The sequence below is a fragment of the Hippopotamus amphibius genome, chromosome 1 (genome assembly GCF_030028045.1).
Source record: "Hippopotamus amphibius kiboko isolate mHipAmp2 chromosome 1, mHipAmp2.hap2, whole genome shotgun sequence".
NCBI classification, from domain to species: Eukaryota; Metazoa; Chordata; class Mammalia; order Artiodactyla; family Hippopotamidae; genus Hippopotamus; species Hippopotamus amphibius.
The window spans coordinates 3,949,580-3,968,396 of NC_080186.1; the positions used below are offsets into that span (position 1 = coordinate 3,949,580).

Here is an 18,817-nt window from a genome sequence, read left to right on the forward strand (position 1 = left end):
GGGGACTCTGATGGCGACAGCCTCAAGCTGCAGACGGAGACGTACGGCTACAAGGTGATTCGATCGGGACACAGACCTCGCTCTAGGGGACAGAGCGGGGTTCCTTTGAAAGCTCTCCAGAAAACCCTCAAGACATCTCTATTTCCAAGTTCTAAGAATTTATGTAATTTTCAGAATAAATCCAGGCCTGATACCTATGTTAAGTACTCAAATCTTTGTTGTATGAATTTCTCTCGTTCAAAGAATACTAGCAAATACATAAATAATAAATTAATTAGAGCTTTACCTCCTAGAGATGTGGGAGAGGGTTATGGTGCTACGTGACTCCCTAGAAAAGAGCTCTTTTGACCCCTGGCAGCCCCGTGGCGATCTGTACTTATTCTGACATAAAAATGCAGCAAAAGACAGTGGGTTTGGTTATTTTTACAGCTGTCTTCTTTCTGTGTCACTCTCTTATGTTCTAGGGACTCTACCTTATCAGCTTTATTCAATCAGCAAACATTTCTGGAGGCTACACTTGCAAAGCTCCAGCATTTCCAAACAGGCCAACTGCTGTGGGAGCACTGCCCGTATGGACTCAAGTTTCTGGATCACAAGAACAGTTACCCCAAAGACAAATCACAAAAGCTTTAGTCATTCTGGCTAACAGATTACAAGCAAGGGGTGTGCCTTCTCAAAGCTTCTTTCTAGTTTTTTTATAATGACTCCCAAAATATTCAGACCGAAAAAGTCCTCTTAGACTCAGGTGACAGGGTATAAACTGGAGACCTCTCACCGATCTAGATAAACACTTGAAGATGAACAGTCTCACAAAGGCCCTGGGAGACTGAGGCTTCCCGATCCTGGAGGGAGCAGGAGCGAAGTTCCGCCGTGGCCAGAAGCCTGGCCCACGTGGTCCTCCCAGTGCTAGGAACAGAGACACACGAGACACACACAGCAAGGCTGCCCTGAGAAGGGCACAGAGCATGGGCACAGCCTTCGTGAGGAATCATTTTCCAGAGAAAAGCACATCTTTTTGGCTTGTCTATTTCCGATGAAATAAAATACTCATAAAAAGTACACCCAGACAGATGGCCAACAAACACATGAAAAGATGCTCAACATCACTAATCATCAGAGAAATGCAAGTCAAAGCCACAATGAGGTATCACCTCACACCAATCAGAATGGCCATCATCACAAAATCTGGAAACAACAAATGTTGGAGAGGGTGTGGAGAAAAGGGAACTCTCCTGCACTGTTGGTGGGACTGTAAGTTGGTACAGCCACTATGGAAAACAATTTGGAGGTTCCTTAAAAAACTACAAATAGAACTACCATATGATCCAGTCATCCCACTCCTGGGCATATACCCAAAGAAAACCATAATCCCAAAAGAAACTTGTACCATAATGTTTATTGCAGCACTCTTTACAATAGCCAGGACATGGAAGCAACCGAAATGCCCATCAACAAATGAATGGATACAGAAGATGTGGCATATATATACAATGGAATATTACTCCGCTATAAAAAGGGATGAGATGGAGCTATATGTAATGAGGTGGATAGAACTACAATCTGTCATACAGAGTGAAGTAAGTCAGAAAGAGAAGGACAAATATTGTATGCTAACTCACATATACGGAATCTAAAAATGGTACTGATGAACTCAGTGACAAGAATAAGGAAGCAGATACAGAGAATGGACTGGAGAACTCGAGGTATGGGAGGGGGCGGGGGGTGAAGGGGAAACTGAGAAGAAGCGAGAGAGTAGCACAGACATATATATACTACCAACTGTAAAATAGTCAGTGGGAAGTTGTTGTATAACAAAGGGAATCCAACTCGAGGATGGAAGATGCCTTAGAGGACTGGGGCAGGGAGGGTGGGGGGGACTCGAGGGGGGGGCGTCAAGGAAGGGAGGGAATACGGGGATATGTGTATAAAAACAGTTGATTGAACCTGGTGTACCCCCCAAAAAAAATAATAATAAATAAATAAAAAAGTACACCCAGGCTGATACGGAGAGCTTTACCTTAGTTGTTTAGGTGTGACAATGGTATTGCAGCAATGTTTTACCCCTTCTTTTGGCGAGACCTACTGCTCTGTCCACAGAGGCGATGACGTGGGGTCTAGGATTTGCTATAAACTAATCTGGGAGGGGGACTTCCCTGGCGGTCCAGTGGTTAGGCCCACGAGCTTTCACTGCAGTGGGCGCGGGTTCAATCTCTGCTTGGGGAACTAACATCCTGCAAGCTGTGTGGTGAGGCCAAATTTTTAAAAATAGGTAAAATAATCTGGGAGGAATGGGCACAGGAAAGAAAGGGAGAGACAAGGCTGGCCATGAGCTGATGACTTCTGAGACTGGCGATGGGTACAGTCTTTGGGTTCATCATACGATTCTATCTTTATACTTAAAATTCTCCATACTAAAAAGGTCTTAAAAGAATGTACATGCCAAAATGTTTACAATAATCAAAACAGATGCAATTATGACTGGAATTTGCTTCCAAATGAATCAAAATGGACAAAACAAGACTGTCCACAAAGCAGACGATGGCTGAAGCTCCCTGGGGCTTGTTTTACTATCCAGTGTGCTTTTGTTTACACGTGGAAGGTCCACCACATAGAGTTTCTTAAAAGGAAAAAAAAGGGAGAAAAGAATTTGCAGGCTGAAGGCACCTGAAGTCACATTTCATAATGGACTGCAAAGGGAAGCCGGAGCGTGCTGGCTGCCACCCGTCCCTCCAGGCCTGGTCCCTGACCTTGCAGGAGGCCCCCATGGGCCGTCCCCTCCTGGGACACTCCCGGGGGAAGGAGCGAGAGCCCACGCCGGCAGCATCAGCGTCGTTTTCTCCTCCACGTCCAAGTGTGGTCGTGACGGGAATGCGGACTCAGCTTCCACCCCGGAACGCTAGCCCACCCACACTGTTCCACGCAGCAAGTAATTTGTGCGGAAAATCATTTCAGACACCGGAACATTTCCTCTCCAGATTACACTGAAGAAGGTACACTTGATGACAGTAAAATGGAATCCAATATTCCGTGTTAAGATAAACCTCCACATCAAAAAGAATTGATGAGCTATTACAAGCCACATGCCAGGAGCTCCACGAGGCAACAACGCGCGGTGCATCCACCTGCCAGCGGGCAAGCATCTCGAGGAAGAGTTAAAAAATAATAATCAAGTGTCGGGCAAGACACAGAGGTTCCGGCACAGACTTCCTAATCGCAAGCGAATTATAATTAACATTCTCGAGGGGATGCGATCTGAATGTAAATGAGTGGAGAGCGAAGTGGAGCCGCCCCACCGAGGCGCCAGGCCCGCTGCTCCTCGGGGGCTCCCTCTGTGTGCCGCCCCCTGCCCACGCCCGGAGGCAGCACCAGCGATGCCACACCTGAGCCCGTGAACTGCCCCCCGGGATGGGGAGGCCCCAGAAGCCCCATCCCTCCTGGCGAAGCCCCACCCCAGGCCCAGAGTGCCCGCCCTGCACAGACAAGCGTACCTGCACACAGCTGCATTTTAGCTGAAATTTCTGGCAACAAAGAAAGAGAAGCAGAGCTGGAAACAAGAGCTTCGTGAGGACAACAAGGACCACGGCTCAGATGCACTCAGGATACCTGCTCTGGGTCTGTTCCCCTGATTAGGACTCTGAATTACACGGCGAGGGGCAGACATCGGAGAGGTCGGTTCGCTGCTGCCAGAGGAGGTCAGGAAGTAACACCACCGCTGTGCCGGCACCCCATTCTCCTTCCAAAGGCCCCCCAAGACCGCTCTCAGTCCCCTGCCCTGCCCTCAGCTGCACGGTGATGCAGGCAGACTGACCACCGTGGATGGAGTCTTGTTGGCCTTTTTTTAATTTTTAATTTGCTTGTTAAATGGCATGTGCTTTTTCAAACAAAAATCCGTATCTTAATAATAGTATGATTTGGGTTTTCCAAAAAACCTGCGTCAATAATGTAAATGACGTCTCTTTGTTACATTTCTTCCCACTGAATCCCATAAATTCTTACTCTCAGTTCTGATGTGGGCACACACAACGTCCCTCTAAGAGAACATTCAGCTCTTGTGCAGATTCAAGCTTTACTACACTTCGTATCATTTGAAAAATGCATTAAAATGGCCTCAGTTTTTCAAAATAATTATTGGTTGAATAACTGTGAATTAACGCTCCTGTGATATATCACGCCTGCTGAACTATTCCCACCACCTGCCAGCAGGATGTCCGCACTAGACGGGACTGGTTAGGCCAGAGCTACCACCAGGAGCAAGTGTTCCCTGGAGTCATCCCCCACGCCTGCCATCCACACTGCTAATGATAACCTGAAACAACCCGGGGTCCTTACGTTGCCGTCCGCCCCCGACGGGCTGTTAAACACGTACTCCAGCTGGAAGACGATGGCAAACGCAGGCTGGCGGACCATCTCAGGGAGCCGGAGGCGGCTTCTCAGGACCAGAGCCTGGTTTCCAGAGCTGGGCCAAGAGCACAGAGAAGCGGCGTGTCAGGGGGGCTCCCACTGCCCGCCCCCCGCCCCCACCGTCAGTGTGGGCCCCGGGGCCCCGGGCGCTGCTGCCACAGTGAGGCCCCCCGAGCGAGGGCGCTGAGCTCTTCGGTGTGTCTGGCCACCAAGGTGATTTCCCAAACCAGGGCCTTTTCCAGGTGCCGCAATCAACACTCCCCCAACTGCCAGCGCTCGTCTCAGGAGGACGGAAGGTTTCCAGGGAGGCGCCCCCTCCAAGGCTGGCCTCCTCCAGCTTCACAAGGGCACCCAGGGCCACGTCTCGGATTGTGATTTGAGAAGCACGGGACTGAACAGAGCGGCAGAGCTCACTGCCCTCTGGGTCTGTGGCCCTCTGGGTCTGTGGCGCAGGGCACATCTGGAGGAGAGCAGGCCAGGGCCCGGAGCTGGAAGCATCTGTAACGCTAACCCCAAAACCATCACGGCACAAAAACAGGATCCTCCCGGCCTCGCAACACAGAGGTCAGCTCCTGATGGGACGGCTGAGCGAGAGGAATCAAAGGCACCGGGAAGAACCCGGGTGGGTGGGCGCACACCTCACATGTAAGGACTGCCTTTCACTCTTATCCCTGGTCAGGTGCCCACCCACACCGCCTAACTCCACGCGGCTGCCGACCTGGTACCCCAGGGGAAATACCTGGCCTTCGAAGAGGAGCCGACTTTCCTGCTGAAGCTGGCAGAGCGCGTCAAGGCCACCTCCAGCTCGGGCACCAGCACCACCACCTGCGGCCTCTGCACGAAGCCCAGCCCGTTGTGCACACCCACGCACAGGCGCCGCTCCAAGATCTCCAGGGCACCGCCATCCAGCGGGCTGCCCGCCTGGGAAAAGCACACGTGGCACAGAATAAGGTCAGTGTGGAGCCGGGAGGGAGCTCGCCAGAAAAGCTCCCCGTGGAGAGCCCCAGCAGAGAGAAGAAACTAGAACACAGGTTTCAGACATTCCAGACCAGACGGAACTTAGTGAAGCACCATCCAATCAGCGCAGGCTTGCCTTAGGGCATTTTCTAGGTACTTTGGGCGTTTATCATGTACCATCATCTTAAAGAGCAACATGACCCTTAGATGCCTGAGTCAGCTAACTCTCGCTCCAGGTTTCCAAGCTTCAGCTACAATTCTCAAGACGCAGCAAACTGGCAACCCCAGCACCTCCAACAGAACCTGGGGCTCCAAGGTCTAGAAGCCCCCAGAGTTAAGGGCAGGCGATGATAGAGGTGCCTGGAGGCTGAACACTGGGAGTTTCCACGCCTCTGCCCTCCCCCAACTCAGACACCTGAGACTTGGGGTGGACGGGGCAGCAGGAGGAGGGGGCATATTTAGGCAGTAAGTCATAAACCAGTAAAAATGGTATCTGCCCCAAAGTGATCACTGGATATTACAGTGTTTCATCTTAACAACAACAACAACAAAAAATGTACAGGCCTCTAACAAATGAGCAAGGATATTCCTCCAGGCTATTACTGTTCATTAAATTATGTGATCTTTGCAAAATGACCCTTGAATTTTCGCATTTTCCTCATTGCCCATTAATCACGCTGAACGGACCTTTATTCAGCCCATTAATCTTTACGTCATGAAAATAAAACGAAGGCAATAACGGAGTATCTGCCGCTTGGATGGGAACAAAAAATACAGAGAGTAAAAACACACAATGAAGTGATCTTAATGGGAATATATAAAGTTCAACAATGATGCTCTTCAACACCTCTACCCTCAGACAACCTACTCCACTCTGAGCGAGAGGAAAAGAGCAGGAACTACACCAAGAAAATGCACGACGCTGTTTCCATCCTCTTCTCGGCTTCGTGTCTGTTTCACAAGAGACCACGTTACACAGAGCAGCATTTTCAGGAATGGGTAGAGAGTAAGAGAAAGGTCCATCCCATTCATGCGCGAACACACACTCGTGTGTGTGTGTGTGTGTGAGATTAATATGCTAACTTCATGGACTGCCAGGATGGGCACCCGCTGACTGCATCATTCGTTCTCACAAATACACGCTGAAGACCTACCATGTGCCGACTGTTCTGGGCACGTCAGGTGCCGTGGTGAAGTGTACCAAGTCCCTGTCCTCCTGGTGCAAATACTCCAGAGAGGGACCGACAACCCACCAGTGAACAGGTAAGGACACCAGGTGTCTCCGAGAGGGCCAAGCACCCAGAGAAACGAAGTAGGGGGAACGCTGCCCGCAGCTCGTGGCAGCAGGTCTGCACGGGGACCTGAAGCCTGAGAGGGGCTGTGCAGGGATCAGACAAAGAGCGGGCAGGGAAGTGGGCCACGCGTTCAAAGACCCGTGGTGGGGACGGGGCGCCACGGTGCGGAGTCTGCAGGACAGTGTACCACAGACAGGCAGAACTGGGCAGGGTTGGGGGGGCACTGCTTCCAGAAACCTGCTTCAATGGGGCAAAGTGGTTGAGACTTCTAGGCGTCTCCTTAGAAATATCCTCAAATATCCTCAAAGTGTCCCTTGTAAATGTGGATTATCTTACAGGTTTCCCTATGCTCATTTGGTGACAACGTACTTTTAAATGAGGACTGATTAAGATACATCAAGGTGAATGTTAATTAATGTCTCAGGATAACAGCACCATCGTTGGCATCAAAATTAAGACAACGGGCTAGTGTCCCTCTTCAGCCACAAAGAGAGGAAGAGACAGGACCACAGGTGTCCCCAGGGGCTGGACGGCCCACCTGGGGGCTCAAGAGGCCGGCAGCTCCCCAGCTCCGCCCGCAGTTCCCACCTGCGCTGTTCAGACTAAGTTCCCCGACCTGAGACTGTACCTCCCGGAAGTGATCGCTGATCACAAGTTCCAGAAGCTCCTCCTCGAACTTCTCCAGCGAGGGATACAGCGTGAAGAACAAATCGTCCAGGTACCACGTGAGAGGCTTCTGAAGGCGAGGCTTCCGGAGGGCGTCCCCTGCACAACGAGAGGCTCGGATGGCTGACCCGTGGACACAAAACCGCCGGAGGGCCCTCCCACCCACGAGGGTGCAGGCCACGGGCCGAGCACAGAGAAGGCAGTGTGGGCACCGCTGAGGTGGGTGGGACTCACAACCGGAGCCCAGACGCCAAACGGATCAAACAAGTGCAAATTTCATTTTCAGTCCAAATTCTGCCCCAAACCCCACCCCCCACCCCCCCGCCAGAAACACATTTTCCAACTCGGCCATCCAGGGTACACAGACGGCCGGAGGCAGAGTGACATCTGTCCCCGGCACTTGGCTCTCTCTCCAGCAAGAACACAGCCAACTATGTCCTTTCTCATCTCATTACGTTCACCCTGAACCACGTGGAAACACGCAGGCATAAGCGTGAGCACGGCAGGGCCATGAGCAGACACTCGGGCTGGGCTGGCACCACTGGAGGCAAGTCCCACCCCAACTGAGAACCACCACGGACGGTGAGCTCCAGGAGGACAGAAGGGGAGAGCGAGCCCTGGCATCCAGCCCAGCACCCACACCGAGCAGGTACGTGGAAACGCAGCCACAAGAGGGGGGCATCACGTCTGTTTGGAGAGGCTTCTCCACGGGCTCTGGAGCAAACGCCGACACAGGCGGAAGGAGCCAAAGCCGACTGCTCCCTGGCAAACACACCCCCCGGGGGGCTGCCCCTTACGTCCCCATCAGCGTCATCTTTCTGGGTCTGGTCCTGTCTCTTCCTAAATTTTTATGATTATTTAAATATTTAGGTACAAGGTCTTCAATTTGAAAAGCCAATTCCAAAGTTAAAAAAAAACTGACATGACTCAATGCTGACGAAACTGTGGTGAAAAGAACTCTATCTTGCTGGAAGGTCATAAATCAGTACAGCTAAGAGGTAATTTTCTCTTTACCTTTGTGTGTATCAAGAGTCTTAAAAATATCCACATCTACCTTCTGCCCCAGTAATGCCAGCTTTAAATCTATTTAGCAAGATAACCAAAGATGGAAGCAAAGCTTTATTTGCAAGAATATTCATTAGAACATTATTTGTAACAGACAAAAATAAGAAGCCACCAGATGTTCAATAATAGGAGAATGTTAAATAATCTATTTCTCATCCACATAAAATGAGGGAAAAAATCATATTGTCAAAGATTATTTAACAATCAAAAAATAATCATGAGTGGCTTCCCTGGTGGTGCAGTGGTTAAGAATCCAGCTGCCAATGCAGGGGACACGGGTTCGAGCCCTGGTCCAGGAAGATCTCATATGCTGTGGAGCAACTAAACCCATGTGCCATAACTACTGAGCCTGCGCTCTAGAGCCCGTGAGCCACAACTACTGAGCCCACGTGCCACAACTACTGAAGCCCACGTGCCTAGAGCCCGTGCTCCACACAAGAGAAACCACCACTCACCGCAACTAGAGAAGAGCCCGCACGCAACGAAGACGCAATGCAGCCAATAAATAAATAAATAAACATAAATAAAATAACAATACTCTTTAAAAAAATTATGCTATTGTAGGTGAAAATAGTCCATTTGATGACAATTTTATTTACAATATATGCATTTACATACATACATGTATATCATTTTTTGGAGTAGTGCTCTATTCTTGTTCTTTTTTTATTGAAGTATAATTGATTTATAGTGTTTCAGGTATACAGCAAAGTGATTCAGATATATATATATTCTTTTTCAGATTCTTTTCCATTATAGATAATTACAAGATATTGAATATCGTCCCCTGTACTATACAGTAGGTCCTTGTTTTTTATCTATTTTATACACAGTAATGTGTATTTGTCAATCCCAAATTCCCAATTTATCCCTCCACCCCTTCCCCCTCTGGTAACCATAAGCTTGTTTTCAAAGTCTGTGAGTCTATTTCTGTTTTATAAATAAGTTCCTCTGTATCATTTTTTTCAGATTCCACATATAAGTGATATCATATATTTGTCTTTCTCTGTCTGACTTACTTCACTCAGTATGATAATCTCTAAGTCCATCCATGTTGCTGCAAATGGCTTAATTTTATTCTTTTCAATGGGTGAGTAATATTCCATTGTATATATGTGCCACATCTTCTTTATCCATTCATCTGTGGATAGACACTTAGGTTGCTTCCATGTCTCGGCTACTGTGAACAGTGCTGCTATAAGCATTCGGGGTGCATGTGTCTTTTCAAAATAGAGTTTCCATCGTCTCTGGGTATATGCCCAGCAGTGGGATTGCTGGGTCATATGGTAGCTCTATTTTTAGTTTTTCAAGGAACCTCCATACTGTTCTCCATAGTGGCTACACCAATTTACATTCCCACCAACAGTGCAGAAGGGTTCCCTTTCCTCCACACCCTCTCCAGCAGTTATTATTTGTAGACTATCTGATGGTGGCCTGTACATGTATATCTGCAGACAGTAATCACAGATCATTTCATTTCCGTCTTTATGGTTTTCTATGACTTCCCCATCACAAGTACGCACTAGACTTGATACTTCTGAGAAAGCTTATGATTCCTTTCATCATTTTTCAAATGTTTAAAGCAGGTCAGTTGCTGAATCAGACCCAGTTAACAGTGCAGGTATCATTATTCACAGCAGCTGAAAGGTGGAAATAACCCATCAACAGACGGCCAGACAGACAAAACGTGGCCCATCCGCACGACAGAATGTCATTCACCTTAAAAAAGGAAGGAAATCCTGGCATGTGGTACAACACGATGAACGTTGAAGACATTATGTAAGTCCGTCGTGGAAAGACAAGTACTGGATAATTCCATCTATATGAGGTCCTTAAAGCAGTCAAATTCTGAGCCAGGAAGTAGGATGGAGACCTCCAGGGGCTGGGGGCGGGGGTGGGAGTCCGTGTTTCATGGGAGCAGAGTCTCGCTCTGCAGGAGGAAAACATTCTGGAGATGGAGGGCTGCTCCGTGACGTCAACGTGCTCAGCGCTACCGACCTGCACGTGCAGGAACAGTTAAAACAGTACATTTCATGTGTCTATTTTAACATGATTTAAGTAAAGAAATACACAAAGTACAGCCTTCCATGAAATGGTCAAGCGAGCGTCTGAAGCACATCCTGAACTGGGAGAGTGAAGGTGGGGGCGGGGAGGGCACGGCGGAAGGGCCCACCTCCCCCAGCAAGAGGCGGGAACCCCAGACACCCCCCGCACCCACCCCCAGGAAGCGGTACAGACTGTCCCTGCAGGATTCCAGGGACCCGGGCAGCTGCAGGGCCCCTCTGGGAGCTGAGGAGGGGGAGTGATGCTGGGGTGGGGGGGGGGGGCAGAGCAGCAGGAGGTGAGCAGAGGGAGAGAGGGAAGGCGGGACACGGAAAGGACGCGTGTCACCCCTTATTCTTGCAGACCCCTTATTACGTGCATTCTGCAAGGTAAGTGTCTGCAACACACGGCAGGACGCATCCTCCTCCAGTGACGTCAGCGTTTCTAACACGTGACCTCTGCCGTCTCCCGGGACCCTGAGCTGCACGAGCATGTGCTCGCTGCTCTAAAGCCCAGACGGGCTCGCGCGTCGGTTACTAAAGGATCCCTCCACTCTTGATCACAACTAAACTCTTGGCCAAAACAGGTGTTCAAAGTCAAGTGGCCCAGGGCTCTGTGGGTGGTCATGGGGGGGTCCAGGTAAGGCGGCCACAACCCCTGCCCCCAAGCTCCCTGTACTCCTGGTAAGACCCCGCACCTCCTCCCCACCCCACACTCGGGGCCCCTCACCCCCACACTCTCCCCTCGGTGCCATCTCACCCTGCCCCCCACCTGGGCCTCTATCACTCAGCCCAGGGAGCTGGGACCCCCAGGACACCCCATCCTCTCATCTCTAGGGCAGAGAGCAGCCTGGGGGCGCCGCCTGTGAACGCACAGGGAGGACACACGGGCTGCACCCAGCGTCCTCTCCCTGACTTGCTGAGCGGCAAAGTCACCCAACCCCAAAGGGACGCCCCCGCAGGCGACCTGCTCACCTCCCCCCACATCACGTCCTGTTTCCACGGGAGCATGAATGGGAAACGAGTGCCCTCCCCGGGGGCGGCTCCCACAGAGGGTGTACGCGGCCCCCAGGCCAGAGGCCACCCCATGGTCACCACGCACTGGACGGTGAGACAGCAGCAGCCAGGCCCCATCTGCAGGCGGCCCCAGAAACAGAAGCAAACCCGGAACCGACGCCCTTCCCAGCACCAGGCGCCCAGCTCCCAACCTGGCTTGGCCGGGGCCTGCTCTGTGAGCTTCCAGCAGCCACAACTGAAGAAAGAACAGCTCTGAAGGGCCCTCCCACAGGAGACAGAGCCGACCTCCCAGACACCCGCGGCAGGCACAGGGAGGGGCCCTCTCAGCTCAGCTCAAGACAGAACTTTCCTGACCAAAGCGCAGCAGCTCACGCCTGCTGGACACTCCCTGGTGCCCAGGGTGGTGCTTTACTGACCCAACTCATCTGCTCCCCAAACGCACCTCTCTGGGCAGGTCCTCATAATGACCCCATTTTACAGAAGAGACTGGCCACACAGGGCCAGGAGCGGAGCCGGGGCACCACCGCCAGCCCCGGGCTCTCCCCGGACATTCCAGCAGCGCCCACGAGCACGGCTTTGCCGCCGACACTGTCATTCAGTCATTCAGCCAGCCAGCACCGGCGGCCAGGACAGACGCGGGGGCCTCGGCAGAGCTGCCCTCCCTGGGGTGGGGACGGCGGCCCCCCGTGCTCGGGCTCTGTAACCAGGTCCAGCTCTCACCCATCTGTTGCCAAGTCTCTGGAGCAACAGCACTCCCCCACGTCACGGCATCCATTTCCTTCTGAGATTCCCCCAAATGCACTGCGGAGAAAATGGGGACCCCAGGAACCCCACCCTCGCGACATCCCTCAGGGAAGCGCTTGGCAACACCCCCCGGATGCCCAAGGAGCTCCCCGCGAGGCCCTAACAGGGTCCTCCCCACCCCCACCCCGGACCCAGCCTCCGGGGCACGTAGCTCTCCTGCCGAGGGTACTTCATTCACCAGAATACACCCCACAAGACAGAGAGAGCATGGCAACAGCGGCAAAAAGATGAAAACGAAATTTAGGAACAATTTAGGCAGGAATGGAAATGAGCTTGAGCCGGTGCACATTTACTCTGAAACACCCCCTATCGCCCGTGAGGACGTGGTTAGACTTGAGGTGGGTCCTCACCTTCCTCCACCCCTGACTCTCCCCTAGGAGGGCGGTGCTGCACCCCCAGCCCCAGCGCGGGGCCTGCGGCTCACAGGCTCTACTCGACAAATTCGTGTTGAGTAATCAACAAATAAATAAATGAACCAATGAACAAATTAATAATCAACAAATAAATAAATGAACCAATGAACAAATTAGTATATAAAAGGTACACACCAAAGCATTAGCAGCGCTTTTCTCTGGGGAGTGAGATTGGAAGGGAAAACTTTTCGTTTTACTGAATTTATTGAATAAAGATTAATTCTGTCATTTTCACTGTCCTCGCCCTAAGAGGGTACAAAGGACCAGCGTTGAAGCTGCAGCGGCACCGGCCCCTGGCGCGCAGCGGCAGCGGGGAGCCCTGTCCCCCTCACCCTCTCACCGCAGGGCACCGCAGTCACGACCCGGGCATCGAGAAGCCAGGCTCCCAGACTCGGGGAGGGCAGGCCGTCAGCGCAGCCTGGGAAGCCCAGGGGAGAAGCCCGCGGCCAGACAAGGGGCTCAGGCTTGGGGTGCGGGCCCAGCCGGGACCCGGATGTTGCTTGTTAAGCTGCAGCAGGGGCAGGTCGGGGCTGGGGAAGCGCCTCGGGCAGGCAAGCAGCGGGCCGGCCCGGGGACACACCAGCCCAGCCGAGCCGCCGTGCGGCAGGCGGGCAGGTCAGCGCTGCGGACAGAGCTGCCGAGCTCGGGCTGAACAGATGCGGAGGCCGGGGCTGGAGTCAGCGAGCTGGGGGCCAGGCAGGGCCGGCCGGCCCCGGCACAGCCCCGCACCACAGAGCTGGCGGCCCGGCGCTCCAGATACAGGAGGGAGGGGGGACGGGTCCCGGGAGCAGCGGGCAGCGACCCGGGCCAAGCAGGGGACGAGGGGTGACTGGCAGCGGTGAGCCCCCTGCACGGACTGCCCAGCCCGGTGCCCGGGGCACCGCGTGCCACCCGTGCCAGCCAGGCCTCCTGCAGCTGCTGCAAGGCTGCCTCACTTCCTAAAACCACATGGGAACCTACAGGGACCTCAGTCCACATTTCAATTGAAAACAACTCACTCCTCCTGTTTTGTGGCATTTTACAAATGAACAAATATCCAAGTCCCAACACAGCATCAAAAGAAAACAAAATCAGGACTTCCCTGCAGGTCCAGGGGTCAGGACCCCAAGCTGGGTTCGATCCCTGTCCTGGGAACTAAGATCCTGCATGCCACATGGCACGGCCAAAAAAATAAATAAAAATAAGAGAAATAGGGACTTCCCTGGAGGTGCAGTGGTTAAGAATCCACATTCCAGTGCAGGGGATGCAGGTTCGATCCCTGGTCCGGGAACTAAGATCCCACGTGCCACGGGGCAACGAAGCCTGCGCGCCACAACTACGGAGCCTGCGTGCCTCAACTGGAGAGCCCACGTGCTGCAAACTACAAAGTGCACATGCCCTGGAGCCCGTGTGCCACAACTAGAGAGAAGCCCATGCGCCGCAGCAAAGAGCCCACGCGCTGCAACGAACTATCCCTCATGCTGCAGTGAAGATCCCACATGCCGCAACTAAGACCCGATGCAGCCAAAAACTTTTTTTTTTAATGTGATAAAAAAAATAAAACAAAAGCCATTTGCAAATTAGACAAGTGATTGCCACCACCAAGGCCAGCACCAGGCCCTGCCCTGGCCTTTCAGGGCCATAAACCACTATCCAGCAAAGACACCCTTTTTCAAGAGTGAGTCACAAAAACCCGTGAGGTCCTCAGCAGAATTTACAACAGAGACAATAACCGCTGACAGACAGCGGGCTCGGTGCCTGCGGGGCCACGAGTTGGGGCTGCGCGTCGGGGTCTCTGCTCCCCACGGTCTCGGTGGTCTCGGGGACTGGAGAGGAGGCTGCCCTCGGCCCCCTCTCCCCCACAGGAGTGAGCGCAGCTCCTGCCGTGTGAAGGCAGCCCCCTCCCACCCACCAGATCAACTCCAGACATTTGTTTTTAAACAACAACAACATAAACTGTCCTTTGTGCCATCTCACAGGCACCACCTGCATCTGTAAACGCCCGAGTGCCAGCACTCCTCGCCGGGGGGCAGACCAGAGGCCAGCGGGGCTCAGCTCTTCCAAAAACACAAGCTCAGGATAGGGAGTTGGGATCGCGCTCCTTGAATCCAGAACTGCTCTCTGTAACGCGGCCCCTGACCCCCCCAGTCCCACCTGAGATGCTGAGGACAAACACGGGCCCGTCTGGGCACCTGAGCTCGTCCCTCTGCTTCCGGGAGGGACACAGGAGCAGGTCCGAGCTCCGCTTGCATATTCTCATGTTTTATCTGCAGCTCTACTGACACCCACTGGTGATGGATACACCTCAGGCCCCAAGAACATTCTGTTTAAACACCCAGAATCCCAGGTCGGAAAGACTCCCCGCAGGTGAGCCGAGCTCCCCGCAGGTGCAGACCTAGGTGCCTCATACCCGCGCAGTCACAGCGGGGCTGCCAGTGCCTCCCGGACCCGTGGGCGGGGCTCAGAGCCGGATGCAGGTTTCACCTTCTCAGTCCCAGCGGCACGGCCAAGACGTTCTCTCTCCGCCTGCCTGTCGGTAACACTAACTCCTCCGCCCTCCTGGGAGAACACAGACACGTCACAGAGGGCAATGGGGCTGCCTCTGGGGGGCTTCGGGGGGGTTAGAGCTCGGTGACCCACGGCAGATCCAAACCTGGAACCCCCCCTCCCCAGGACATGCTCCTGTTCACAGTTAATTGGGCATTTCTCCTGCATCATCGTCTCTTCTCAGATGCTGGAGAAGTGACCTCATGATGGTGGCGACCACCGTGCACCCGTCCCGGGAGTTCACGAGCTCAGGTAACAAGGTCTGCGCCCCAGCCTGGACCACAGCGCCCAGGCCACACGCAGGGACATCGTGACGGAGACAAACACTCTCCTGGAGCTGAGCCGTCTCTTCGGGTCCTGAGTGTTTCTGTTCTGAGCCAAACACTCCGCGCCTCCCAGCTCCACCCCCCAGCCACCCACACCCAAGGCCACATCCCGCTCCTCCCGGATGGGAGCTGGCCCCGGCCCACCGAGACCAGAGGTTCCAGCAGCGCCAGGTGGGGAAGGCTGGTGCGGTCCCTTCTCCCAGATTCTTCCAGATGGCTGGGCAAAAAGCCCCCAAAAATGCCTGGGAGGAGCACGAGGCCCAGGAGGTGAGGCCCGTCACCGGGACCCGAGGGCAGAGCAGCCCCCCACCGCCACCTCCAGGGACTCGTGCTGTGAAGGGCTGCCCGTACCCACCAGGAGAATCAGCTTCTAAAACACACCCAGACACTGAGCCTGTCCTGGAACTTCAGCTTCAAAGTAACTGAGCAGCTTCACTCACAAGTCGAAAGGCAGACAGCCCAAGGGTCCGTGGACAGGTAAATGGATAAACAAAGTGCAGTCCATCCATACAATGGGGTACCATTCAGCCTTAAAAAGGAAGGAAATTCCAACACACGCAACGACATGGAGGAACCTTGAGGACATCACACCCAGTGAAATCAGCCAGTCACAAAAGGACCAGTACTGTAGGAGTCCACTTCTAGGAGGTCCCCAGAGCAGCCAACTCACGGAGACAGACAGCCGAATGGTGGGCACCAGGGGCTGGGGGGGAGGGGAGCTTGTGTTTAATGGGACAGAGGTTCAGTTTGGGAAGATGAAAAGGCTCTGGAGGTAGATGGTGGGGATGGTTACACAACAGTGTGCGTGGACTTAATGCCACTGAACTGCACACTTAAAAATGGTTAAAATAGTAAATTTTATGGTACGTCTGTTTTTCCACAATTAAAAAATAATATCAAGCCACTGATATGGTGGCCCAGTAAGGGTGAGATCGAGCAGCGGTGGTTTACCTGGCCGCAGTCATAAAAACATGGGTAATTTGTCTTATGAGAGCATCTCTCGAGGAGAGAAGGCAGAGATGACCCGAGGGATGTGAGGTGTGCTCAGGAAGGGACTGCCAATGAGGTGACACTGCCGCCCTCCCCCTCCTCCCCCTCTTCCCCTCCTTCTCCTTTTCCCCCCACCACCAGGCTGTTTGCTGTGGGGACCCGGCCAGCCCTCACCCCAATGCCTGCAAGGTCTGACCGTGAACTAACAGAGACTCACCAAGTAGACGGAAACACAGCAGGCCTTACCTGAGTCTCCATGAGCTGGAAGGAGGCCAGGTATCTGCTGCAGACCAGACACCAGAAGGTTCTCGGGAAGAAGGTGGAACACAGGCTCCAGGAGAGGGTGTGGCCTCAGTGTGTACTGCAGGCTGCAGTTCTCAATGAGGGTCATGTGCTTGTTTTCTGGGGGAGAAAACACCTCCTGTGACAGCTGAAACCAAGGCACCTTCGGTCAAACTGGCCAATAAACTGAGCACAGGAAAGAACTAGACAAACAGGAAAAGTATTTTTCTAGAGAGACAAGGGAATTACTCTATTCGTTCAGCCAAAGAGCAAAAAAGAATCAATCCCTAATAACTCTCTCAGGTAAAATTGTAATGAAGGAGATACCTGCTTTTGATCAGACATAACAAAATCTCTCCACTCACCTCCTCCCCTAGAGCAGGAAAGTCCAGGCATCACTCGCTCCCATGATCAGAGGGAGCCTAGAAGGCCCTCTGACCAGAGGCGTCCCTTTCAGTCTCAGCCTGGCATCTGCCAAGCCCCACAAAGCAGGACTAGGCCCTGGCGGCCAGCAGCCTCCAAGACAGAGTCCTGTCCTCAAGGAGGGACCCTTCTTCTGGGGTGACTAAGACACACTGACACCCATAACACACAGGAGAACAGGATCCGAACCCCAGGGAAGGTTTGGGTAACGTGCTAGGGGAAGTGGGAAGAGGGAAAGCGTCCTGGAGAAAGGAACCGCTGGGAAGAGTGCAGGTACAGAGCACTCAGGAAAGTGGAGGGAAGGGCGTTAACAGAAACTGCGTTGAGAGGCACCACAGACATGCCCTCAATACATTCCCACCAAATGGTCCATCTTGCTTGGGCTTGATTTCCTCCACTGACAGGGGACTCACCACCTCCTGAGGTGCACTATGTGGTTTCCTAAGAAAAGAACTAAATATGACCTCCTGCGTTCATTAGAAAAACAAAACTATATTATTGAAAACTATATTTTTAATATCTAACCACTCCAAACATGGAATCTGCTTACTTTAAAATGTTAAACGCCCTGAAAGGCACTCTGCTACATGGCCGGCTGGACAGCACGCTGGTGCAACCTCTATGGAGGGCAGACCGAAGAAATAACACAAAACTGGGAACGCACAGGCCCTCAGGCCAGCAGTCCCACTTCCGGGAGGTGGCCCTACGGATTCGCCTGCACACGTGCCAAAGGGCAGGGGTCCACTGCAGTGAAGCCCGCAGCCCTCTGTTCCCACAACTGCCCCGCGTGCCCACTTGTGGAGGGCTGGTTCAATCACAGACAGCAATGCGACCCACGACCACACGGCTGTGGAAACGGTGAGCACGCTTCCCTCCAGGATAAACCGTTAAGGCGGAAAAGAAAGGTCTGGGACAAGTAAGTGGGAGCAAAGACGGGAACAGGGAAACGCATCCTCAGGAGACCCTGAGGGACCCTCAGGGTCCCAGAGAGGAAGGTCGCCTGAGGGGCCGAGCAGACGGGGAGGGAGACCACCTGAACCTCTCATACTATTTAATACCTTGAACTCTGGGTCATGTGACTGCATCACCCATTCAAGAAAAACAGCCCCACATTTTCGGAAGTGCCCCCGAGAAGAGGAGCTGACGGCCTGCGGCTGTCCCTCCGCAGCCCCCCTCACACCCCCGCAGCCCCAACCCTCCACCAGCGCCCAGAACCGCGGGCCTGGGACAAACCTGGGGGCTGTGTTTGCTGCTCAAAAAGTGCTGAGTCTAAGGACACGTCAGGAGAGAAAAGGCTGGCAATTAATGATGAAATTCATTTGGGAAATAACCTAAAAGCCTGTCTTTATCCACAAAACTAAGTTTCTGACCGACTGTCTCTCTATCGTGAGATTTTCACCAAATTCAGAGGCAGTGGAAGGGTCGGAGCAGGCTCGGGTCTTTCACACAGGCTGGGTGGCAGACGCCAAATTCCCATCATGGAATCCAGGCAACATCCCAAAGAGACAGAACGTCACCCCAACAGACCCACCTCCACCACTTAACCGCATCCACACTCGCTTGGGCCAGCACAGAGCCCCACGCCGGGCCCCTGAAACGGCCTGTGAGCC

At 53.1% G+C, this 18,817-nt stretch overlaps 1 protein-coding gene across 2 annotated transcripts in view; it reads right to left on the minus strand.

The window, feature by feature from the left end:
• Positions 1 to 18,817, minus strand: part of NPHP4 (nephrocystin 4) — a 120,699-nt gene that overhangs the window by 77,110 nt on the left and 24,772 nt on the right. Inside the window, exons 6-9 of one of the 2 annotated variants that reach the window (XM_057703523.1) lie at positions 16,749 to 16,904; positions 7,282 to 7,418; positions 5,141 to 5,322; positions 4,330 to 4,456 (exon numbers count right to left, since the gene is read on the minus strand). In XM_057703523.1, the coding sequence (XP_057559506.1) occupies positions 4,330 to 4,456; positions 5,141 to 5,322; positions 7,282 to 7,418; positions 16,749 to 16,904 (602 nt within the window). Of the gene's footprint in view, positions 1 to 4,329; positions 4,457 to 5,140; positions 5,323 to 7,269; positions 7,419 to 16,748; positions 16,905 to 18,817 lie in introns of both variants that reach the window. The other variant, XM_057703513.1, reaches the window with a different exon arrangement.